The sequence below is a fragment of the Branchiostoma floridae genome, chromosome 12 (genome assembly GCF_000003815.2).
Source record: "Branchiostoma floridae strain S238N-H82 chromosome 12, Bfl_VNyyK, whole genome shotgun sequence".
Classification (NCBI taxonomy): Eukaryota; Metazoa; Chordata; class Leptocardii; order Amphioxiformes; family Branchiostomatidae; genus Branchiostoma; species Branchiostoma floridae.
This window is the reverse complement of record NC_049990.1, coordinates 1803883-1829804: the sequence shown is the minus strand read 5'-3', so window position 1 is coordinate 1829804 and position 25922 is coordinate 1803883. Positions and strand designations below refer to the sequence as shown.

Here is a 25922-nt window from a genome sequence, read left to right as displayed (position 1 = left end):
GTCACATGCACTGACACGAGGGCAGTACAGCCAGTTCAGTTCGTGTTTTGAGGCGACAGTTTTTTTCTGTTATGCGGTCCCGTTTTGATCATGACTTGACTTGACTTGTAAATAGTGAAGTTCAGTTACCAGTGGCTCTAGAATTTAGTTTCCAAGATGGTAGTTTTGTTGCATGTGTATCATGTTCAAGTTCATTTCTTTTTTTGTAACCTTTTCTTCATGTATATAGTGAAGTTCCCTATCATGGTATTCTAGAATTAAGTTTCCAAGCAGGTAGTTTTGTAGGATGTTTATCAAGTGCATTTCCTGTTTTGTAACTTCTATGACGGAATATTGTAGATGTTGTTTGAATTGTTTTTTCGCAGCAAACTAGACGTCAACTGGAACTCTATGACGGAATATTGTAGATGTTTGAATTGTTTCGCAGCAAACTAGAACTGGAACTAGCACACTTTGGTATCTTTGTTTACATATTCACATACAGTAGCAAGGTAGCAAGGTGTGTCTACAAGAAAAAAGTAGAAGTTTGTTTGCTATTTAGCAATTCCTTTAAAGTAGATCGTGTTTTATGGTTTGCCAATGAAGTAGAACTGAAAGTAACATGCCTTTTGTAAATAGAACGTAACATTTATTTTGTAACTAAGCTAAAATTTAACAGTGATTTGTAAAGTAGAACTAGAACTTGACATTGAAGATTGTTTTTGTGCCTATATCGCACTTATTGAACAGTACCAAGCCAATGTCTAAAGAAGAAGAGTAGCGAACTTGTTATTTTCCCTTTCACCTAAGAATAGTACTAGTATCTCTAACTATGTTCTGTAACGTTATAGATTTTAGACTTGCAGTTAGATTGGAGAACAGTAGACCAATAGAGGTGTCAATACTCTTGTAGTATAAGTTGAATTTACTTTTAACATCTATCTTGGTTATTAACTGTTATAGTTTGTATTCATCCATTTTGTTAAAAAAAGTTGTTTCGAATAAACAGTTCGAAGAATGCCTGTAGTTTTTCTTTCACATTGAATTTGTTCGCACATAAGAAACGTTGGAAATTCTCATATACTTATCATGCCAAGCAATAGAACACGGGATATATAGTAAACGAGATACCAAGACGGTAAGTCCTGCTGCAGTAACTTTCAAAGTCACAAGGGACCGATTATCTAATAATTTCATTTTCCTAACACCATACCAGTGTTAAATAAAGACACACCATCTCTGTAGGATTATCCACCAATGTTCAATATCACAGAGCCGGTCTGTGGCTAGAAGCTTTAATGTGCGTCTACAACGCTACTGACGGTTGGTAATGTATGCGGACAGTAGTCGGTAGGGATTTTAAAAAACGCCACCATAAAACAGACCAACCATTTATCATTGTGGCTGCCATTCTTCATATCCGACAAGACCGCAACGACACGCTTATAGTATCCACGGCGATATTCAGTTCAGTTCAGTTCGGCAATATTAACACATGGAAATGCAACGCCATTCCCATCATACACCACTGGGAACCAAAATGGCGGCGCCCGTGGATGCAGGCTAAACCATATCGCAAACCTGTAATACATGTGATATTATATCTCAAGTCATACCATTGGCCCTTCTAAGTTATATCCTTATTACTAGGGTCTTACTACAATTCCAGCATTCAGCTGAACGATGTTGCAACAACTATTGGATAACCAGGAGATGATGTTTGACCCAGAACAATAGATTACTTCCGGGTCACATGACGCCGCCTTCCTGTTTACTCGGCGAGTCGAGAGCGACAGCGGTTTGGAAAATTCCCGTTCTTCCAAGACTAAAATCACCAAATAATCGGCTTTGGAGACAGCCTACTGGTGTTTCTGTGCAAGGCTGGTGTTCAACTTTGTTCAGGTAAGACGATTTGTTGTATTTTGACTCTAAAATCTCAGTAGATTTGACCAAGGGATTTGACAGAAACCTGACGCGTGTCGCGATTGGTACGGGTCCCGTCAACTGTAACTCAGCTCCATTTTCTTGTCTCCTATGGGTGTTGAAAAATAGACCATAGCCTGCAAAAGACCGATACACATGTTCATTTGTAGCTTTACTGATTTCCGCAACTAAAATGGACGAACTTTTTTATCACTGTGTATTCAAAATCCACACGAGAAGCAAGACAGAAGATAACGTAAACAAAATTCTTGGGCCCTACAGGGGTTTATAGATGATTTTTCTTCCACGAATTTTGGCGTTGTAATCGTAGAAACGAGTGGAACTGCAGGTGTATATACTTATATATTACATTTACAGAGTGAGTTTTGTATTGTTTATTGGTGTTAAGAAACGTCTTGCTGGTATGAAGGGCGCAGTTGAGATATGAACGGTATACTGCAAACCCCTCGGTCCGCCCTCGGTCCGAAAACTGTCCATTCCACATCTGGTGTTCATCATGGCGTGCTCCTTACTTTACGGGGAGGTTCAATAACTGCCCTAAAGACGTGTTTTCAAATGTAGGGTTTCAAATTCAAGTTTTTTCTCCTTATTTTTTCAGAAGACAGTTTGATTAGCCAAAAAAACTCATTTCGGTGAAGATTGACCGACTGACGCCACATATTTTGCTGAGAAATCGGTAAGAATTTGAGAGGTCACCATTTATGTTTGTTTCTGATTGTAGCTATGAGCTTTCGGTGGCGTATGGCGTCTAAAGTCACACAACCTTGTTTTTGTCCTATGTCCTAGGTATGTCCAGAAAAGGGGTAATTGTACGAAGTTAGTGTGTACGAACTTGTACGAACTTGTACGAAGTTAAAGTTAGATATAGACCGTAATCGGTAAACTTCGGAAGTTTTAAGTGACGTCATCTAACTTTGTACAGGTAGGCAGGGTTGGTGTACGATGTACGATGTACGATGTACGAACTTAAAAAATCTAACTTAGTACATAGGGACAGGGTTGCTGTACGATGTACGATGTACGAACTTAAAAAATCTAACTTAGTACACAGGGGCAGGGTTGATGTACGATGTACGAACTTAAAAATCTAACTTAGTACAGAGGGGCAGGGTTGATGTACGATGTACGATGTACGAACTTAAAAAATCTAACTTAGTACAGAGGGGCAGGGTTGATGTACGATGTACGATGTACGAACTTAAAAAATCTACCTTAGTACATAGGGGCAGGGTTGATGTACGATGTACGAACTTAAAAAATCTAACTTAGTACAGAGGGGCAGGGTTGATGTACGATGTACGATGTACGAACTTAAAAAATCCAACTTAGTACATAGGGGCAGGATTGCTGTACGATGTACGAACTTAAAAATCTAACTTAGTACAGAGGGGCAGGGCTGATGTACGATGTACGATGTACGAACTTAAAAAATCTAACTTAGTACAGAGGGGCAGGGTTGATGTACGATGTACGATGTACGAACTTAAAAAATCTAACTTAGTACATAGGGGCAGGGTTGATGTACGATGTACGATGTACGAACTTAAAAATCTAACTTAGTACAGAGGGGCAGGGTTGATGTACGATGTACGATGTACGAACTTAAAAAATCTAACTTAGTACAGAGGGGCAGGGCTGATGTACGATGTACGATGTACGAACTTAAAAATCTAACTTAGTACAGAGGGGCAGGGCTGATGTACGATGTACGATGTACGAACTTTAAAAAATCTAACTTAGTACAGAGGGGCAGGGTTGATGTACGTACACAATGTTCGAGAAGAGAGAAAACTGGAGAGAGCAGGACTGCTGACCTTGTAAATTATCAAAAATAAATGTTCAACAAAAGATAAATGCAATACATGTTGCATTTTTATTATTTTCAGACAAAATATCATAAAATAAAATGTTCGTAATTGTATATTTTAGGTACTTACGATGTACGAACTTAAAAAATCTAACTTAGTAAATAGGGGCAGGAACTTAGCATAACCCACAAAATACAAATTTGTATGTCCAGAAATGGGGTAAATGTACGAAGTTTGTGTGTACGAACTTGTACGAAGTTAAAGGTAGATATAGACCGTAATCGGTAAACTTCGGAAGTTTTTAAGTGACGTCATCTAAGTTCGTACAGGTAGGCAGGGTTGGTGTACGATGTACGATGTACGGAGTTAACAAATCTAAGTTCGTACAGGTAGGCAGGGTTGGTGTACGATGTACGATGTACGGAGTTAACAAATCTAAGTTCGCACAGGTAGGCAGGGTTGGTGTACGATGTACGATGTACGGAGTTAACAAATCTAAGTTCGTACAGGTATGCAGGGTTGGTGTACGATGTACGGAGTTAACAAATCTAAGTTCGTACAGGTAGGCAGGGTTGGTGTACGATGTACGATGTACGGAGTTAACAAATCTAAGTTCGTACAGGTAGGCAGGGTTGGTGTACGATGTACGATGTACGGAGTTAACATAACCCACAGCATAGTCAAAACATCTTGACTTCGTACACAAGGCCTGACCCATATGCGAAGATAGCATAACTCATGACAAAGTCAAAACATTTTAACTTCGTACATCGTACTTCGTACATTAGGTCCGCCCCATGTACGAACTTAGCATAACCCACAAAATATAAAACATTTTAATTTCGTACATCGTACTTCGTACATTAGGTCCGCCCCATGTACGAACTTAGCGTAGCTACGTCACAGATAATTGTCGACGTTTCCCGAACTTTGCCGACAGCGGTTGTCGGAAGTTGTCGGAAGCTAGAAATTGTCGAAAATTACGTGTGACGTAGGCTGATCCAAACTTCGTACATTTCACCCATTTCTGGACATGTATGATTGTTATGCTCGTAATCAATAGATATCGATCTTGTTAGCATACGTTAATCTCCTCAAACCCGTTTTTCGTGACAAAATTGTAGGAAACCCGCAAAATCCAAAAAGTCAGACTGCAGACCAGGTTCTCGCCAGCGCATTGGAGCCTGTAGTTTGCTGCTATTATTATCTACTGAAGGGAATCTACGCTGTGTTTTACTGTGATTTCTGCGTGCATGTCGGCAAAATCCTACTAGTCCTAGTATTCGTCCTTCTTTTTCCATGAAAATTATGTTCCTATTGCATAAATAAACCGCACTTTCACCGCTTATTTACCCTCACAGACAAATTCATACAATACGGACCAAATAATAAAATAGCTATGGATGAAATATTTCTAACTTGTTCGTTCATATTGTCTCTACAGTAGGCACATAAGGTATAGGAGGATGTCGACAACAGGCAGTGGCAGTGGCCAGATTTTGGGTGACGTCAGGAGAAAGGCGAAAAAGGATTCTTCTGTGCGATCTAACAAGGAGGAGAAACCCTACAAATGTGATGAGTGCAGCAAGCAGTTCAGTCAGCTTGGTGCTCTGAAAATCCACATGCGGACTCACACAGGTGAGAAACCCTACAGGTGTGAGGAGTGCAGCAGGCAGTTCAGTGAGCTGGGTGCTCTGAAGACTCACATGCGGACTCACACAGGAGAGAAACCCTACCAGTGTGAGGAGTGCAGCAAGCAGTTCAGTCAGCTAGGTACTCTGAAGAATCACATGCGCACTCACACAGGTGAAAAACCTTACATGTGTGAGGAGTGCAGACAGCAGTTCAGTAAGCTTGGGAATCTGAAGACGCACATGCGGACTCACACAGGAGAGAAACCGTACAAGTGTGAGGAGTGCAGCAAGCAGTTCAGTCAGCTGGTTCATCTTAAGGTACACATACAGACCCACACAAGGGAGAAACCTTACAAGTGTGAGGAGTGCAGCAGGCAGTTCAATGAGCTGGGTACTCTGAAGAGACACATGCGGACTCATACAGGAGAGAAACCTTACAGGTGTGAGGAGTGCAGCAGGCAGTTTAGTGTGCTTTGTGATCTGAAGACTCATATGCGGACTCACACAGGTGAGAAACCCTACAAGTGTGAGGAGTGCAGCAAGCAGTTCAGTAAGCTGGTTAATCTGAAGAGACATATGCGGACTCACACAAGGGAGAAGCCTTACAAGTGTGAGGAGTGCAGCAGGCAGTTCAGTCGGCTGTATAGTCTGAAGAAACACATGAAAACTCACTCAACAGAACTTGTACAAGTGTGAGGAGTTAAGCAAGTATTTCAGTCAGCTTTGTCACAAGCAGACTCACACAGGTGAGAAACAGGTGTGAGGAGTACTAATGAAGCCAGCAGGTGGGGAAGTGAATCAGATCTGACAGTTACATACAGATTCGACAGTTTCCTCAGCGGTTGATCCTAAAAGTTACACGTTGTCAGTAAAGCCAGTTCAGTTCGTGTTTTTGAGGCGCCAGCCTTTTTTGATCCCTTGTAATTATATAAATAGTGAAGTTCAGTCACCCGTTTTATTCTAGAATTAGTTTCCAAGCTGGTAGTGTTGTTGGATGTGCATCATGTTCAAGTTCATTTCCTGTTTTGTAACTTCTATGATGGAATATTGTAGATCTTTTTTCATTGTTTCGTAACAAACTAGAAGTCAACTACAACTAGCGCGTTTTTGCATCTTTATTGACATATTTATATGCAGTACCAAGGAAAAAAGTAGAGTTTTGTTTCTAACATATTGTTGAATGGGCATCGTGTTTGAATTTAATTCCTATAAGTTGACTTTTACGATGGTAAATTCATGTTTCTTTGTTTTGATTATTTTGTAGCAAACGTACTAATAGAACTTAACATTGTTTTTGTACCTTATTGACATATTTACCGTAGCAAGTTAATGTCTTAAAGGTAAAGAGTACCTCCTTTACGATTGAACTTGCAATCTGAGATGATAATAAATCCATTGTTATTGTACTCTTCTAGGAATAGCCATGTTTCTTAACGTTGATTTTAGACTCACATGTTTAGTTTAGAATTTAGATAATAGATCAAGAAAACAACTATGAAAAGTTAAAATAATTTTGTAAGATAAGATTAAATTTTACTAATCGGTTACTGTCTTTGTTGTTGATTTTTATAGTTATCCGTTTTGTTAATAGTTGCTTTAGAATAAACAGTTCGAAAATGAACATGTTGTTTTTCTTTCGCCTTGAATATGTTAAGTAAATGGGAATTTCATATACTCCAATATGTTATCATCCCAACCCTTAGAATCCGAGATATCTACAACATGAGATACCGAGACCGGAAGTCCTGCTGCATTATCTTTGAAAGTCACTAGATTTTTTAAATATTTATTTCATTTTCCTAGCACTACGTCATTGTTAAATAAATACACACAATCTCTGTACTATGGCCCACCAATACCCGATATCACATAGCCGGGGTATGGCTAGAATCTTCAATGTGCGTCCACGCTGCTACAATTATTAGGGGGAAAACATTATTTTCAAGACACAAAGAACGGGGGACAAATTCGAAAGGGAATCAGGACGACTCGGACCATTACTAACTCGGCCCATTGAATATCTGGTCAACTCGGACCACCCCCCTGGTCAACTCGGACCACCCCCGTGTACCAGTCAAACCAAATTACGTTTCTTTTGAAAAAAAAGAAGTTAATTTGACATTTCTTGGTACATTTGTACTAGTATTATAAAGATTGTCCCCAGCTGCTACTATTAGAACGTCAGAAGTTTCCTGGTCATACAGAGTCCCTTTGATCTAGTATCATATGTGCCGCGGGCGCCGGCGATATTAAAACCGCTATATTAAAACAAGGTGGACACGGTCGGCTTGAAAAAAATTCTTAATTAGCAATTAATCTTCAACAAGAATGACTCATACTCTGATCAATACCCACATCTTATTTGTCTAAAGCTATTCCGAAGAGCAAGTAATGATAAAGTTTACTACTGTCCGGGGGACTCCCCTATTAGTTCTAAGCGCCTCACACCTATCCACGTGTCCACACGCGCTGCGTATTTCGGGGTCAACGACCTCATGTGCGCCGCATGGAATGCCGAAAACTTCCGATGAATTACACAATCCAATCAATCCAACCTACAGTTTTCTCATTTCAGAGTATATACATATAAAACTTAGTGTTGGGGAAAGACTAACAAAAAAACTAGAAATACGTCAAAAACAGTCTGAGCCGAACCTCTGCTTGAAGAAGGCAATATCGCCACATGTCTTCCTTCGGTCAATATTGACCATGGTAAAATCCTAATTGATATCAGCCCTACAACGTCGACTGTGGCTAAACAGTCCGATACGAGAATGACAGTCCCTGCCACATATCGCCACAACTGTTGAGTAATCAGGAACTGATGTCTGACCGATGATCATTAAATACTTCCGGGTTATTTCCGCGGTGGCTTCCTGTTTACTCGGAGAGTCGAGAGCGACAGCGGTGTGGGAAAGTCCCCGTCCTTCGGAAGCAAAGATCACAATTTTCGCGGCTTTAGAGACAACCTACTGCTGTTTCTGTGCAAGACTAGGGTTCAAGTTTGTTCAGGTAAGACGATCTGTTGTGTTTTGACCCAAAAATCTGTAGATTTGACAGAAAACTGAAGGTGTCGCGATTTCCTTGGGGATCCGACCCCCAGCTCAACTGGTATCTGAGCTCCATTTTTTCTGCCCTCTGTTGAAAGATAGACCACAGTCTACGGTACTTATTTTCCTTTGTAGCTTTATTGTTTCCTCGCCTAAGATAGAGGAACTTTCTGTCACACTATTTATATTCAATTCAGACAGAGGAAGCGAGGAGAAAGGCTGAAGATAACGTAAACAAATCTTTGGGCCCTTGAGGGGTTTACAGAGGGGTGTTTCTTTTATGAATATATAGCGATGTAATCGTAAAATCGAGTGAACTGCAGGTGTGTTAACCTATATTGATAGTTGCAGAGGCAGTTATGTAGTGTTAATTGGTGTTATGAAACGTCTTACTGAAATGAAGGAAGCAGTTGTTGTATGTACGGTATACTGTAAACCCCTCTATTCGCCCCTGGGGCGATTTCCTCGCCATTCTGACATCTGGCCATGGTGTTCATCATGGCGTGTTCCTTATTTTACGGGGAGGTTCAGTAACTGCTCTACAGAGGTGTTTTCAAATTTAGGATTTTTGTATTTCTTCGGAGACAATTAGAAGAAAACTAACCGATTTCAGTAAAGGCTGGCCGACTGGTGTCGCATATTTTGCAGAAAAGTAGGTAAGAATTTTGGACTACTGGAGATCACCATTTTGTTTGTTTCATTGTGGCTACGGTCGCGGGCTTTGGGTTGCGTCTGAGAAATTGATCATAATTCGATTCTTTATTTCTTTGTTTTCATTGTAGCTACAGGAGCGGGACTGCGTCTATCGTCAAAAATCACACTCATTTGTTTTTGTCCTATTGTTATGCTCGTAAATAGGACTGGGTATCGGTACAGCGTACCGGTACAAAACCGGTTTTTCTTATTGAACCGGTCCAGAAAAACCGGACCTGAAAAAATTAGGTGGACCGAATGTTGGACCGATTAGAAATTTAACAGATTATTTTATCAGACATTCACATGTTCTGGCGCTTGCAGGTGGAAGAAAATAACAAGAGTGAAGTAGAGTTTTTAGTAATTTCTACCAAGTTTTACAGCCAATCGTACAGGTACAGTTAGTGTTGTAGGATTTTATAACGCAAGTGTACGTCTAATACTCCACCAAACAGATTTCTTTGTAGTGAAATTGACCATTGGTACGAGTCATAACTGCATCAGGTCCAGGTTCAGGTCCGGACCTGGACCTAATCCTTTGGACCTGAACCGGACCTGGACCTGAATTTTCTGTACCGGTACCCACCCCTACTCGTAAACAATAGATGTCGGACCCTTTCGCATACATTAACCTCATTAAAATATGTTTTTCATGACAAAATCGAGGAAAGACTACGGAATTCAAACGGTTAGACTGCAGATGGTGTTTTCGCCAGCTCATTGAGCTTGTAATTTGCAATGATTTCTGCGTACAATTTTGCAAAATTTTATTTGTTACTTCTCTTTTCTATAAACATTGTGTTTCACTGGCGTTGGCGGTTCATGCATTTCGGGCCCAAATAACTATAATGGATAAAGCATCTCTTACAGAATCGTTCATGTTGTCTCTACAGAACTTGTACAAGATCCAGAATGGATGCGACAACACGTAGTGCCCAGAGTTTGGGTAACGTCAGGAGGAAGGCGAACAAGGATTCTTCTGTGCGATCTGTCAGAGAAGAGAAACGCTACAGGTGTGAGGAGTGCGGCAAGCATTTCAGTCAGCTGGGTCATCTTGAGGAACACATTCGCACTCACACAGGTGAGAAACCTTACAGATGTGAGGAGTGCAGCAGGCAGTTCAGTAAACTGAATAATCTGAAGACTCACTTGCGTACTCACACAGGTGAGAAACCATACAAGTGTGAGGAGTGCAGCAAGCAGTTCAGTCTTTTCCATCATCTGAAGAGTCACATGCGGACTCATACAGGTGAGAAACCTTACAGGTGTGAGGAGTGCAGCAAGCAGTTCAGTCGGCTGGGTCATCTGAAGACTCACATGCGTACTCACACAGGTGAGAAACCCTACAGGTGTGAGGAGTGCAGCAAGCAGTTCAGTCGGCTGGGTCATCTGAAGACTCACATGCAGACTCACACAGGTGAGAAACCCTACAGGTGTGAGGAGTGTAGAAGACAGTTCAGTCTTTTCCATCATCTGAAGAGACACATGCGGACTCACACAGGGGAGAAACCCTACAGGTGTGAGAAGTGCAGCGGGCAGTTTAGTGAGCTTGGTAATCTGAAGAAACACATGCGGACTCACAGGGGACAAGGCAAAGGTGTGAGAAGTGCAGCAACCAGTTCAGCAAGCCAGGTGGTCTAACCAATGTACTGTACGTGTAATGAACCATAGCAAAGTGAGTCACATAGTTCAGTCTTGTTGACCCTGAAGACTTATATGCCTTATCAGCACGTTATCAGTAAAGTCACTTCAGTTGTTGAGGCAACAACTTTTCTGTTTTCTCCAAGAGTTCATCTGTTTCGGTGGACATCACACGGGAAAACTCAAAAGGTGTGAGGAGTGCAGCAAAAGTCTGGTGGTGTAACCCAAGTGCACGCGTGATAAACCTTGAGAAAATGAATCAGACATTTCAGTCAGCTGTTGTCCTGAAGACTTGCCGGCTTTGTTGTCAGCACGTTGTCAGTAAAGTCACTTCAGTTTTTGTTTTTGAAGCAACAACGTTTAGTTAATGGGCCCTTTGCAGAAAAGGACAAAATTTGGAAAATTTTGATTTGGACAGTAGTTGGTTGTGGTTTTTAGAAGTTAGTTTCGAAGGTGTTTGTTTCGTTGAAAGCGTATTGTATTCACGATGATTTTCTGTCTTTTATGATCTTCGTAGAACAAACTTAGCATTGTTTTTGTCAAGTAGAACATAACGTTGTTTTCTTTAGGTTGAACTTATCATTGCTGTTTTGATCTCGAACTTAAAATTGTTTTGTAAGCTAAAACTAAACATTGTTTTTGTACCTTCATTGACAAATGAGGGACAGTAGGAAGTTAATGAGTACAAGGGGAAGGAGTTTCTCTTTTACAAGTGAACTTTCAACAGGAAATGTACATATGTATTATAGTATGGTTTATTTCTTCTTCATCACTTTACACGGTACAGAATGGCAGGGCCATGGCCCTGAATTGCCCTGTCGTGTTACATTTATTAAAATCGAAGACAGTTATTAAAAACGATGTTCGTACATCAGCGAATATTGCACGTTAGCGAATATTGCACATAGTAGTTACATATATTGTACACAGTTGCTTAACAGTTGCTTAACAGTGACAGATTTGGCTAAAAAATACAACAAATTTGATTTCGAAGGCGATGGGTAGCTAGTCAAAGATCGCTTTTAAAACAGATTGTCACATCTAGAGCGCAGATTCAGGTATTTACATGTTCAGCATGCGCACCATGTAGGGTATAGCACTCGATCTGTATCTTTCCGTTCTACAATGAACAGTGTCGAGTTTGTGTGATGAACGAGTCATCCTGCCACTGATATCCACACGTGAGAGTGGTAGTAGGTTTCTGTACAGCTTCGACTGTTCAAGTGATTTCGCGAAGTTAACAGTTAATTGTTCACGACGTGACTTGAGTGTAGGTAGGCCCAGCCAAATACATGCTTCGGAGTAGGATGTGTAGTTGGAGCCCAAGATGATTCGAAGTGCTCGGCGTTGGACGTTCTCGATTTTGTTGCTGAGAGTTGCGCGCGGGTAGTCCGGAGTGCCAAACGGGCGACGCATACTCCAGAATCGGGCGGATATAACAGGTGTAAACCGTAACTAGATCGTCGGCAGGAACGCGGAAGTGCTTCAGTTTGATGAGTAAGTACAGACGTTGGCATGACTTCGTGCACATGGAGCCAACCTGCGTATTCCATTTCAAGTCTTCTTGGAGGTGCAGACCCAAAATCTTCATGACTTTCACATGTTGAAGTTCAATGTTACTTATCATGAGTGGTGGTGGCACGAACGATGTCTTACTAAACTGGATGTGAAGGACGTTGCATTTGCGAGGGTGTAACACCATGTCGCTTTCACGGGACCAGTTCTCCAGATCCGAAAGGTCTTCTTGGAGTTTTGTTGACACTACAGTCGGATTTCTGACTTCTAGGAAGTTGAGGTCGTCAACAAACTTCCACCGCCTAGATGCAGCTAGGGTTGCGGCGCTGTTGATGTAGGCTATAAATATCAACGGTCCGAGGAGAGTGCCTTGAGGTAGGCCACAGGTAACGGTGATGTTCTCGGAAAGTGCACCATGGTACCGAACTGCTTGTTGTCTGTTTCTGAGAAAGTCGACTATCCAGCATGTAAGCGAGGGTCTCAAGCCTAGATCGATCAGACGTTGGATGGCAACGTTGTGGTTCACGCGATCAAACGCTTTACTAAAATCTGTTGATACTAAGGAGCACAGTATACCTGTCTTATCAGTAGCCTTGAAGATCTCGTTGGTAAGGTCCAAAAGACAGTGTGTTGTTGATCTGCCTTTTAAACACCCAAATTGCTTCGGGTCGAGTTGGGGAAGGATATCAGATAGAGCCCACTGCGCAATGAAACTCTCGGCGACTTTGCTCAACAGAGATGTCAAGGAAATAGGACGGAGTTCACCGATGGTCGGAGGCTTGGTCTTTGTGTATTACTTTTCTGTTCTTTTAGTTCTAGCTATGTTTCGTTATATATTATATATTTTAGGCTTGTAGTTTGAAGTTAGATGGCATAACAAAAGAGTAGCAGAAGTGTTAAGAATTTAGTATGATAAGTTCATTTTATTGATTACTATCTTTGTTGTTGATTTTGACAGTTTGGATTTATCTATTTTGTTAACAGTTGCTTTCAAATGCTAGTAAACAGTTCGAAAAAAAGAATGTTTTTCTTTCACATTGAATTTCTTAGCTTAAATATAGAAAATTCCCAGTTACTTATCATACCAACCAATAGAACACGAGATATCCAGCATACAAGATACCAAGACCAGAAGTCCTGCTGCATTTTCTTTGAAAGTCACTAGGGACCGAATCTCTATCATTTCATTTCCCCAACACCTGAACAGTGTTAATATACACACGATCTCTGTGTGATTATCCACCAATGTTTGATAGCACAGAACCGGGCTGTGGCCAGAAGCTTTAATGTGCGTCTACAACGCTCCAGACGGTTGGTAATGTATGCGGACAGTAGTCAGTAGGGATTTAAAAAAACGCCACCATAAAACAGACCAAACATTTATCGTTGTGGCTGCCGTCCCTTTATATCCGACAAGACCGCGACCACACGCTCATAACATTCCACGTACGTCAATAGTAACACATCGAAGTTACAACACCCATTCCCATCATACACCACTGGGAATCAAAATGGCGGCGCCCGTGAACGCAGGCTAAACCACATCGCAAACCTGTAATATATGTAATATCATTTCTCAATTTCATATTTTGCAATTGGCTCTCATAAATTATATCCTCATTACTAGTAATATTATGTCTCAGGTTACGCAATAGGCTCTTCTGAATTATATCCTCATTACTACAATCTCAGCATTCAGCTGAACGATGTCGCGACAACTGTTGGGTAACCAGGGGATATTGTTTGACCCTGAACCAAAGAATACTTCCGGGGCACATGACGCCGTCTTCCTGTTTACTCGGAGAGTCGAGAGCGACAGCGGTTCGGAAAAGTTCCCGTCCTTCCGGAGCAAAAATCACAACTTTCGCGGCTTTAGAGACGATCTACTGGAGTTTGTGTGGAAGACTAGGGTTCAAGTTTGTTCAGGTAAGACGTTCTGTTGTATTTTGATCCTAAAACTTTTGTAGATTTGAAACAAAACTGAAGCGTGTCGTGTTTTTGTTGGGGGTCCCGTCAACTTGTAACTCAGCTCCATTTTTCTGTCTTTTGTAGGTGTTAGAAAATATACCATAGCTTGCAGAAGGAAGTCATACACATGTTCCTTTGTAGCTTTGCCGTTTTCTGTACCTAAACTTGGGGGAAGTTTCTATCAATGTTTATTCAAAATGCACACGGGGAAGCGAGTACAGTAAAGAGGACAGAAAATTACGTAAACAGAATTCTTGGGCCCTACAGGGGTTTATAGATGATTTTTCTTTCACGAATTTGTTGCGTTGTAATCGTGAAAACGAGTGGAACTGCAGGTGTATATACTTATATTTTACATTTACAGAGTGAGTTTTATAGTGTTTATTGGTGTTAAGAAACGTCTTGCTGGTATGAAGGGCGCAGTTGAGATATGAAGGGTAAACTGCAAACCCCTCCGTCCGCCCTTGTTCCGAAAACTGTCCATCCCACATCTGGTGTCCATCATGGCGCGTTCCTTACTTTACGGGGAGGTTCAGTAACTGTTCTACAGACGTGTTTTCAAATTTAGGGTTTCAAATTCAAATTTTTTCCTTATTTTTCCGAAGACAGTTTGATTAGCAAAAAAATCATTTCGGTGAAGATTGACTGACTGACTTCACATATTTTGCTGAGAAATCGGTAAGAATTTGAGAGATCACCATTTATGTTTGTTTCTGATTGTAGCTATGAGCTTTCGGTGGCGTATGGCGTCAAAAATCACACAACCTTGTTTTTGTCCTATTGTTATGCCCGTAAACAATAGATGTCGATCCTGTTAGCATACGTTAATCTCCTCAAAACCGTTTTTCGTGACAAAATTGAAGGAAGACCGCAAAATCCAAAGGGACGGACTGCAGACCAGGTTCTCGCCAGCGCATTTGAGCTTGAAGTTTGTTGCTATCAATAGTATCATTATAAATGGAATCTACGCTGTGATTTCTGCGTGCATTTCTACAGCATCCTACTAGTGCTAGTATTCGTTCCATTTTTTTTCCATGAAAATTATACCTTTCATACCATCCTCGGGAAGAAGGCGACGCTTGTAGTACCCGATCTTCGCACTTGCAGAGGGTACTTCTCGTTCACTCACAGTCTATCAAGCTTGGTTTTAAACTCGTTTACAGACTTCGCGTCTACAACCTCCTGTGGCAGGGAGTTCCATTCGTTAACCATTCCATTCATTTAACCAGACGCTAAAGGACTGAGTTCTGATAGCATAAATGAACCGCACTTTTATCGCTTATTTCCCCTCACACACATAGCTGGTGTGTTACGCCGAACGGCGGTTATACCGGCTATATACACTCGGCACAAAAAGTTTGGAATATCAACTTTGGTATGTCATATTTCCGTTATTTATGCATCAATTTCAATGTATTATATATCAATAGAAAGCTTGTGTGATTTTCTTTCCTATGGTATCAAACTTATCTTGATTGTAAACACATGAAACGAGTACAAGACCTGCTTACATGAGTGGGTCACGAAAAAAAAGTGCCCAAATTCCCCTGCTTCTGTTCAACACTGTATCGCCCTGTTGATATTGGCCCGTGTGTCACTGGTTCAATCAATCCTTTTTTCACCTCACATTTGGTATACGGAACATACAAGGTGTTAGCACACTTAGAGTAGAGTATATCCCTTTCGATAGTCGGATGGACATCAAAGCGCGGATGCGGCAAGGAGAACCGCACGCTGACACGACAAGAGTAACTTTCGGCATTTGGTGGTGGAGGCAGCGTCTTGGTGTGGGGCGGTATAACCGCCATAGGAAAAACAAGACTCGTCATCATTCCAGGCACCTTCAAGGTGGTGAGATATAGGGACACCATCCTCCATCCAGTAACAATATCCTACCTCTTCAATATTGGACCAAATGCCATTCTGCAAGATTACAACACCAGTCCACACAAAGAAAGGACCATTGGATGCTGGAGTACAGTCTTAGGGAATAGCCTTCCTATGGCTTATGGCTAGCACTCGATTGATCACCTCTTGCCATGGTTCAGATTTTTTGCTTGAATAAAGAGTAGCAGTAGCTTTGATTGACATGTCCTGTTTATTCAACTTGCCTTCATTCACAAGTCAATACCGACGGAAGAAAATGAGCAGCATGGAGTGATTGACTTTAGTAGGGTAATTTCGGCACTTTATCTTTAGGACCCCCTGTACGTAAGCAGGTCTGGTGCTCGTTCCATGAATTTACACTCATAAGATACTCTCTTCAGATATGCTAAAAAGAAACTTGGATGTTCTGTATACCAAACGTTAGGTGAAAAAGGGATTGATTGAATCATTGTCACCCGCGGCCATAACAACCGGACGATACAGTTTTGAACAAAAACGGGGGGATTTGGGCACTTTTTTTTCGTGACCCACTCACGTTAGCAGGCCTAGTGTATGTTCCGTGAGTTAACAATGATAATGAGTTTCATACCATTGGAAAGAAAATCATACAAGCTTTCTATTGATATATAATATATTGAAATTGATGTAGAAACAGCAAAAATATGATCAACCGAAGTTGATATTCCAAACTTTTTGTGCTGAGTGTAGATACAGATATAGATACAGATACTAACAAATTTATACATTGCGGACTAAATACTGAAGAAGCTATGGATTAAATATTTCTAACTTGATCATTCCTATTGTCTCTACAGAAGTTGCACAAGATCTAGGAGGATGTCGGCAACAAGCAGTGCCCAGAGTTTGGGTGACGTCAGGAAAAAGGCGAAAAAGGATTCTTCTGTGCGATCTAACAAAGAGGATAAACGCTACATGTGTGAGGAGTGCAGCAGGCAGTTCAGTCATCGTTGTAAACTGAAGACTCACATGCGGACTCACACAGGGGAGAAACCTTACAAGTGTGAGGAGTGCAGCAGGCAGTTCAGTCGACTTGGTGATCTGAAAAGTCACATGCGGACTCACACAGGGGAGAAACCTTACAAGTGTGAGGAGTGCAGCAGGCAGTTCAGTCGACTTGGTGATCTGAAAAGTCACATGCGGACTCACACAGGGGAGAAACCCTACAGGTCTGAGGAGTGCAGCAGACAGTTCAGTCGGCAGAGTGATCTGAAGACTCACGTGCGGACTCACACTGGAGAGAAACCCTATAATTGTGAGGAGTGCAGCAAGAAGTTTAGTCGGCTGGGCCAACTGAAGTCTCACATGCGGACTCACACAGGGGAGAAACCTTACAAGTGTGAGGAGTGCAGCAGGCAGTTCAGTCGACTTGGTGATCTGAAAAGACACATGCTGACCCACACAGGGGAGAAACCCTACAGGTGTGAGGAGTGCAGCAGGCAGTTTAGTGTGCTGGATAATCTGAAGAGTCACATGCGCACTCACACAGGTGAGAAACCTTACAGCTGTGAGGAGTGCAGCAGGCAGTTTATGCATCCGGGCAGTCTAGAGAGACACAAGAGAATTCACACAGGTGAGAAACCCTACAGGTGTGAGGTGTGCAGCAGGCAGTTCGGTGAGTTGGGTGCTCTGAAGACTCACGTACGGACTCACACGGGTGAGAAACCCTATAAGTGTGAGGAGTGCAGCAGGCAGTTCAGTAATCTGGTTAATCTGAAGAGACACATGCGGACTCACACTGGGGAGAAACCTTACAGGTGTGAAGAGTGCAGCAGGCAGTTCAGTCAGCCAGGTGAACTGAAGACTCACATGCGGACTCACACAGGTGAGAAACCCTACACATGTGAGGAGTGCAACAGACAGTTCAGTCGACTGGATTCTCTGAAAAAACACATGCGGACTCACACAGGGGAGAAACCCTACAGGTGTGAGGAGTGCAACAGAAAGTTCAGTCAGCTGGGAAATCTAAAGACTCACATGCGGACTCACAGGGGAAACTCAAAGGTGTGAGGAGACCCGAGTTCAGCAGCCAGTTGAGTGAGTCAGGTGATCTAACTCATGTGCACTCGTAATGATGGTGCGAAAGTGAAACAGACAATTCGGTCAGCTGTTGATCATGAAGTTTGTGTTGTTGGGGCAACAGCTTTTCTATTATCTGTGTTGGAAGTTATTCTGGATTAGATTTGAACTGGATTTTGTTAACCAAGTGTTGAACTGTACTTTCAAACACAAACAATTGGGTTTACACAAATCTTCGAGGGACGGACTTCAGGGGCATCAATGAATGGACTAGTTCTGTGACGTCATGTTATGCAGATACAGATACGGCGGCTGCCATAAACTTTCCACTCATTGAAGTTCCCTTAGTCATGTGTTCTATTTTAGACGACGCATAAGCGTTGAACTGCTCATCTCATAACAAGAGCTTGAGTTTGACCGTTGAAAATTTACAAAAAAAATGCAAGTTTTTGTGCTAGAAATTAGAATAGGGCATTTTCCCTGTTATTGAAGTAGTTATGATTCCACATGAATGATTGGTTGTGGTTTTATAGAAGTTAGTTTCTAAGATGTTAGTTTTGTTGGAAGCGTATTGTATTCAAGTTTATTTCCTGTCTTTTATCTTCTTTTAACTTCTTCATAGAACAAAGTTAGCATTGTTTTTGTTAAGTAGAACATAACGTTGTTTTCTTGAAGTTTAACGTAACATTTTATTTAAATCTAGTATCAAGGACGTTATATATAGTGCTTGCTAGAACCTAACATACAGTTTGTAAGGTATAACTACAGGTTGTTATTGGACCTTCATTGACAAATGAGGAACAGTAGCAAGTTAATGAGTACAAGGGGAAGGAGTTCCTCCTTTACGAGTAAACTTACAACCAGCGATGATGATAAATGTATTATTTTCCTGTTCTTCTTGGAATAGTAGCTCTAGCTATGTTTCTTTGTATATAACAGGCCTGCAGTTTGAATTTAGATAGGATAACAAAAGACTAGTAGAAATGTTAAGAACTCTGTAAGATAAGTTTACTTGACTGATTAGTAACTTGTATGTTGTTGAGTTTGATAGTTTACATTTATCGAATTTGTTAACAGTTGCTTTCAAATAAACAGTTAGAAACCAAGCATGTAGTTTTTATTTTACGTTGAATATGTTAGCCTTTGAGAATTATTGGAAAGTCCCATTTACTTAACATCCCAACTATTAGAACAATGGATATCCTGCATACTACCGGAAGTCCTTCTGCATTATCTTTGAAAACCACTAGGGGCCGATTATCTAATCTTTTTAGTTTACCAACACCTGAACAGTGTTAAATAAAGACACACGATCTCTGTAGGATTATCCACCAATGTTCAATATCACAGAGCCGGTCTGTGGCAAGAAGCTTTAATGTGCGTCTACAACGCTCCTGACGGTTGGTAATGTATGCGGACAGTAGTCAGTAGGGATTAAAATCACCGTGCCACCATAAAACAAACCAAACATTTATCGTTGTGTCTGCCGTCCCTTTATATCCGACAAGACCACAACGACACGCTCATAACATAACACGTCAATATAAACATATCTTAATGGCAACACCCATTCCCATCATACACCATTGGGAATCAAAATGGCGGCGCCCGTGAACGCAGGCTATACAATATCGCAAACCTGTAATGCATGTAATATAATTTCTCAATTTTATCTTGTACAATTGGCTCTTCTTAATTATATCATTACCACAACCCCAGCTTGCAACTCAGAGATGTCGCGACAACTGTTGGATAACCAGGAGATAATGTTTGACCCAAAACAAAAGATTACTTCCGGGTCACATGACGCCATCTTCCTGTTTACTCGGCGAGTCGAGAGCTACAGCGGTTTGGAAAAGTTCCCGTCCTTCCAAAGCTAAAATCACAAAATAAGCGGCTTTAGAGACAACCTACTGGTGTTTGTATGCAAGACTAGGGTTCAAGTTTGTTCAGGTAAGACGATCTTGTGTATTTTGACTCCAAAATCTCTGTAGATTTGACAGAAAACCAAAGCGTGTCGTGTTGTTTGGATTCCCTTGGCCCAGGTTAACCTCCTTGGTCCCGGGAACTGATAACTCAGCTTCATTTTTTTGTGCCCTCTGTGGGTGTTAAAAAAGACAATAGCTCGCATATGGAAGTGATACACATGTTATTTTGTAGACTTGCTGTTTTCACGACTAAAATGGAGGAAAATGTTTTGTCAAATTTATTCAAAATTCGCACGGGGGAAGCGAGGAGGAGGACAGAAGCTAACGTAAACAAATTAACATCTAGGGCTTATGAGGGGTTTACCGAGGGTCTTTACCGTGTTCCTTATTTTACGGGGAGGTTCAGTAACTGACGGGGAGGTTCAGTAACTGACGGGGAGGTTCAGTAACTGACGGGGAGGTTAAGTAACTGATGATTTAAACATTTTTTCTAATTTGCTTGGGCGTGTTTTCACATTTACTGTTTTCTCTTTGCACATTCGGGAACAACGTGGAAAAAAAAACACATCCGATTTCGCCGAAGTTTGACCGAGTGATTTTACACATTTTACCGGAAAAGTTACCGGATTTATTCCAGAGATTCTTTTGTTTTCACTGTAGCTACAAGCGTTGGGTGGCGTTTAGCGTCAAGAGTCGTACTCCTTTGTTTTTGTTCTATTGTTATGCTCGTAAACAATAGATATCGGTCCCTTTCGCATACGGTCACCTCATTAAAACCCGTTTTTCGTCACAAAATCGAAGCGGAATCCAAAGGCAAGGCGTCAGACTGCAGACCAGGCTCCTTTTAACGCATTTGAGCTTACACGCTGTGATTTTTGCTTGCATTTTGGCAGAATTTTATTCGTTGCTTCTATTTTCCATGAAAACTCTGCTTCTGTGGCAAAGTTGAACTGCACTTTCACCCCTCACCACGCCTTACTGAAAAATCTATGCCTTGCGGACCCAATTTAAATAGCTAGTAACATTTCTAACATAATCATTCCTTTTGTCTCTATAGAAGCTGCCCCAGATCTAGGAGGATGTCGACAACAAGCAGTGCCCAGGGTTTGGGTGACGTCAGGAGAAAGGCGAAAAAGGATTCCTCTGTGCGATCTGTCAGAGAGGAGAAACCCTACAGTTGTGAGGAGTGCAACAAGCAGTTCGGTAAGCTCGGTCATCTGAAGGCTCACATGCGTACTCACACAGGGGAGAAACCCTACAGGTGTGAGGAGTGCAGCAGACAGTTCATTCAGCTGGGTAATCTGAAAAGACACATGAGGACTCACACCGGTGAGAAGCCCTACGATTGTGAGGAGTGCAGCAAGCAGTTCAGTCAGCTGGGTGCTCTGAAAAGACACATACGGACTCACACAAAGGAGAAACCCTACAGATGTGAGGAGTGCAGCAAGCAGTTCAGTCATCTGGATTCTCTGAAGACTCACATGCGGACTCACACAGGAGAGAAACCCTATAAATGTGAGGAGTGCAGCAGAGAGTTCAGTAATCTGAGTAATCTGAACAAACATATCCGAACTCACACAGGTGAGAAACCCTACAAGTGTGGGGAGTGCAGCACGCAGTTCAGTCAGTTGTCGAATCTGAAGAGTCACATGCGAACTCACACAGGGGAGAAACCTTACACGTGTGAGGAGTGCAACAAGCAATTCAATCAGCTGAGTGATCTGAAGAAACACATGAGAACTCACACAGGGGAGAAACCCTACAGGTGTGAGGAGTGCAACAGTCAGTTCAGTCAGCTGAGTGATCTTGAAAGACACATGCGGACTCACACAGGGGAGAAACCTTACCAATGTGACGAGTGCAGCAGGCAGTTCTGTGAGCTGGGTAGTCTAAAGAAACACATGCAGACTCACACAGGTGAGAAACCCTTCAGGTGTGAGGAGTGCAGCAGGCAGTTCAGTGAGCTGGGTGCTCTGAAGACTCACATGCGGACTCACACAGGGGAGAAACCTTACAAGTGTAAGGAGTGCAGCAGGCAGTTCAGTGAGCTGGGTAATCTGAAGAAACACATACGGACTCACACAGGGGAGAAGCCTTACAAATGTGAGGAGTGCCGCAGGCAGTTTAGTGAGTTCGGGAATCTGAAGAGACACATGCGGACTCACAAAGGTGAGAAACAGGTGTGAGGAGTACTAATGAAGCCAGCAGGTGGGAAGTGAATCAGATCTGACAGATTAGTCAGCGGTTGATCCTGAAAAGTTACATGCACTGACATTTTGTCAGTTAAGCCAGTTTAGTTCGTGTTCTTGAGGCGACAGCCTTTTCTGTTATGCGGTCCGTTTTGATCATGACTTGACTTGACTTGTAAATAGTGAAGTTCAGTTACCAGTGGCTCTAGAATTTAGTTTCCAAGATGGTAGTTTTGTTGCATGTGTATCATGTTCAAGTTCATTTCTTTTTTGTAACCTTTTCTTCATGTATATAGTGAAGTTCCCTGTCATGGTATTCTATAATTAAGTTTCCAAGCAGGTAGTTTTGTAGGATTTGTATCATGTTCAAGTTCATTTTTGTAACTTCTATGACGGGATATTGTAGATGTTGTTTGAATTGTTTCGCAGCAAACTAGACGCCAACTGGAACTGGCACGCTTTGGTATCTTTATTTACATATTTACATACAGTAGTGAGGTGTGTCTACAAGGGAAAAATTAGAAGTTTGTTTGGTGATTTGCAGTTTCCTCTAAAGGTACATAATAGATCGTGTTTAATCGTTTGCTAATAAAGTAGAACTGAAAGTAACATGCCTTTCATAAATAGAACGTAACATTTATCTTTTAACTAAGCAAGAAACTAACACTGATTTGTAGAAAGTAGAACTTAACATTGAAGATTGTTTTTGTACCTTCGTCGACATTTATTGAACAGTATCAAGTCAATGTCTAAAGAAGAAGAGTAGTGAACTTGTTATTTTCCTTTTCTCCTATGAATAGTGTCTCTAGCTATGTTCCGCAATATTATAGATTTTAGACTTGCAGTTAGATAGGAGACCTAAAGAGGTGTTAATACTCTTGTAGTGTAAGATGACTTTACTTTTTAATATCTATCTTGGTTATTAACTGTAATGGTTTCTATTCATCCATTTTGTTAAAAAAAGGTTGATTAAAATAAACAGTTCGAATAATGCATGTACTACTAGTAGTTTTTCTATCACATTGAATTTGTTCGCACATAAGAAATGTAGAAAATTCTCATTTACTTATCATTCCAGGCAATAGAACACGGGATATATAGCATACGAGATACCAAGACCAGAAGTCCTGCTGTAGTATTTTGAAAGTCACTAGGGGCCAATTAACTAATCATTTCATTTTCGCAACACCACAATAGTTTTGATATAGAGTTACACACCATCTCTGTGGGATTTTCCACCAATGCTCAATATCACAGAGCCGATCTGTGGTTAGAAGCTTTAATGTGCGTCTACAACGCTACTGACGGTTGGTAATGTATGCGGACAGTAGTCAGTAGGGATTAAAAAACGCCATGCCACCATAAAACAGACCAAACATTTATCGTTGTGGCTGCCGTCCCTTTATATCCGACTAGACCGCAACGGAGAAGGGGCTGCACGAGCAACCTCCATGGAGGAGCTCTACAGAGCTGACCTCCATGGAGGTTGCTCGTTCAGCCCTCCAGCTCCACCGTGCGAGCTCTATGCGCTATGAATACAAACACTTGGTTCTCGTCACCTTCATGGAATTTTTAGTACGACATGGAGGAGGTTCTCTCGTAGAGGACAAACAACCGGACTGAACTAGCAGCTGTACGCAAAACATGGTACACGGGCTATGAATGTTTTTTTATTCACGTCACCCAAAACAAATTGGTCTTAGCGCTCTATACAGTAACAGAGGGCTGTTTGAGTAGCGCTCTACGGGTTATGACTGTAAACACTTGGTTCGCGAAACCCAAAACAAATCGGTCTTAGGGCTCCATTCAGAGATACTGTAAACAACAAACACACGGAGCCGATAGCTGATCGAGCAACTCCACGGGCTATATAAATGTAAACACTTGGTTCACGTCACCATCAACAAATCGGTGTTCAGGGCTCTATACAGAGATACTGTAAACAACAAACACACGGAGCCGATAACTGATCGAGCAACTCCACGGGCTATATGAATGTAAACACTTGGTTCACGTCACCATCAACAAATCGGTGTTTAGGGCTCCATACAGAGATACTGTAAACAACAAACACGCGGAGCCGAAAGCTGTTTGAGCAGCTCCACGGGCTATATGAATGTAAACACTTGGTTCACGTCACCATCAACAAATCGGTGTTTAGGGCTCCATACAGAGATACTGTAAACAACAAACACGCGGAGCCGAAAGCTGTTTGAGCAGCTCCACGGGCTATATGAATGTAAACACTTGGTTCACGTCACCATCAACAAATCGGTGTTTAGGGCTCCATACAGAGATATTGTAAACAACAAACACACGGAGCCGATAGCTGTTTGAGCAGCTCCACGGGCTATATGAATTTTAACACTTGGTTCATGTCACCATCAACAAATCGGTGTTCAGGGCTCTATACAGAGATACTGTAAACAACAAACACACGGAGCCGATAACTGATCGAGCAACTCCACGGGCTATATGAATGTAAAGACTTGGTTCACGTCACCATCAACAAATCGGTGTTTAGGGCTCCATACAGAGATATTGTAAACAACAAACACACGGAGCCGATAGCTGTTTGAGCAGCTCCACGGGCTATATGAATGTAAACACTTGGTTCATGTCACCATCAACAAATCGGTGTTCAGGGCTCTATACAGAGATACTGTAAACAACAAACACACGGAGCCGATAACTGATCGAGCAACTCCACGGGCTATATGAATGTAAACACTTGGTTCACGTCACCATCAACAAATCGGTGTTTAGGGCTCCATACAGAGATACTGTAAACAACAAACACACGGAGCCGATAACTGATCGAGCAACTCCACGGGCTATATGAATGTAAACACTTGGTTCACGTCACCATCAACAAATCGGTGTTGAGGGCTCCATACAGAGATACTGTAAACAACAAACACACGGAGCCGATAGCTGTTTGAGCAGCTCCACGGGCTATATGAATGTAAACACTTGGTTCACGTCACCATCAACAAATCGGTGTTTAGGGCTCTATACAGGGATACTGGAAACAACAAACACACGGAGCCGATAACTGATCGAGCAACTCCACGGGCTATATGAATGTTAACACTTGGTTCACGTCACCATCAACAAATCGGTGTTTAGGGCTCTATTCAGGGATACTGTAAACAACAAACACACGGAGCCGATAGCTGTTTGAGCAGCTCCACGGGCTATATGAATGTAAACATTTGGTTCACGTCACCCAAAACAAGTCCACCCATCCTTGTCGGATACGGGCAATGAGTCAAAACTTCCTTGGAACTTGGTTTGCAACAGGTCTAAATATTTCTTTTATGCATCCAAGGACCACATGTTGTTTTTGCAAAGTGGGCAACAGAACGCCCCCCCAACCCCCCCCCCCCCCACACACACACACACACACGCGCGCGCGCGCGCGCAATGCACACAAACACTAGTAATAATTGTTAATTTTTTGTATGGTTTGATCAAGGAGCTTAAAAAATCCTTGGTTTGATACAAAAGTTGAAAGAACAAAAAACAACCCGCTTATTGAATGAAGCAAGCGGTGCATTGTTTATATGTCGGCTCTCGCAAGGAAAGCTGAAAGTTCGCACCTCCGTGCTAATCCGAAATCGTCTCAAAACGCGCCCTGCCACACCAG

General features: G+C 41.8%; 3 protein-coding genes across 6 annotated transcripts in view; all 3 read left to right on the top strand.

Annotated features, from left to right (window-relative positions):
- LOC118427815 (zinc finger protein 678-like) overlaps positions 1–19078 on the top strand; it is a 161529-nt gene extending 142451 nt beyond the window's left edge. For 3 of the 4 annotated variants that reach the window (XM_035837779.1, XM_035837776.1, XM_035837778.1), the window contains exon 2: positions 16935–19078. In XM_035837779.1, coding sequence (XP_035693672.1) covers positions 16957–18147 — 1191 coding nt within the window. In that variant the 5' untranslated portion in view covers positions 16935–16956 and the 3' untranslated portion in view covers positions 18148–19078. Of the gene's footprint in view, positions 1–14052; positions 14191–16934 lie in introns of those variants that run through there. The other variant, XM_035837777.1, reaches the window with a different exon arrangement.
- Positions 10433–12106, top strand: LOC118427848 (protein krueppel-like). Its single transcript, XM_035837822.1, has one exon. The coding sequence runs from the start codon at positions 10510–10512 to the stop codon at positions 10747–10749; it is 240 nt and encodes a 79-aa protein (XP_035693715.1). The 5' UTR covers positions 10433–10509; the 3' UTR covers positions 10750–12106.
- Positions 19079–21163: 2085 nt separating the features above from the next.
- The window catches only part of LOC118427936 (zinc finger protein 271-like), an 11573-nt gene continuing 6814 nt past the window's right edge, over positions 21164–25922 (top strand). Inside the window, exons 1-2 of the mRNA XM_035837903.1 lie at positions 21164–21307; positions 21407–22267. Of these exons, the coding sequence (XP_035693796.1) occupies positions 21164–21307; positions 21407–22267 (1005 nt within the window). The remainder of the gene's footprint in view (positions 21308–21406; positions 22268–25922) is intronic.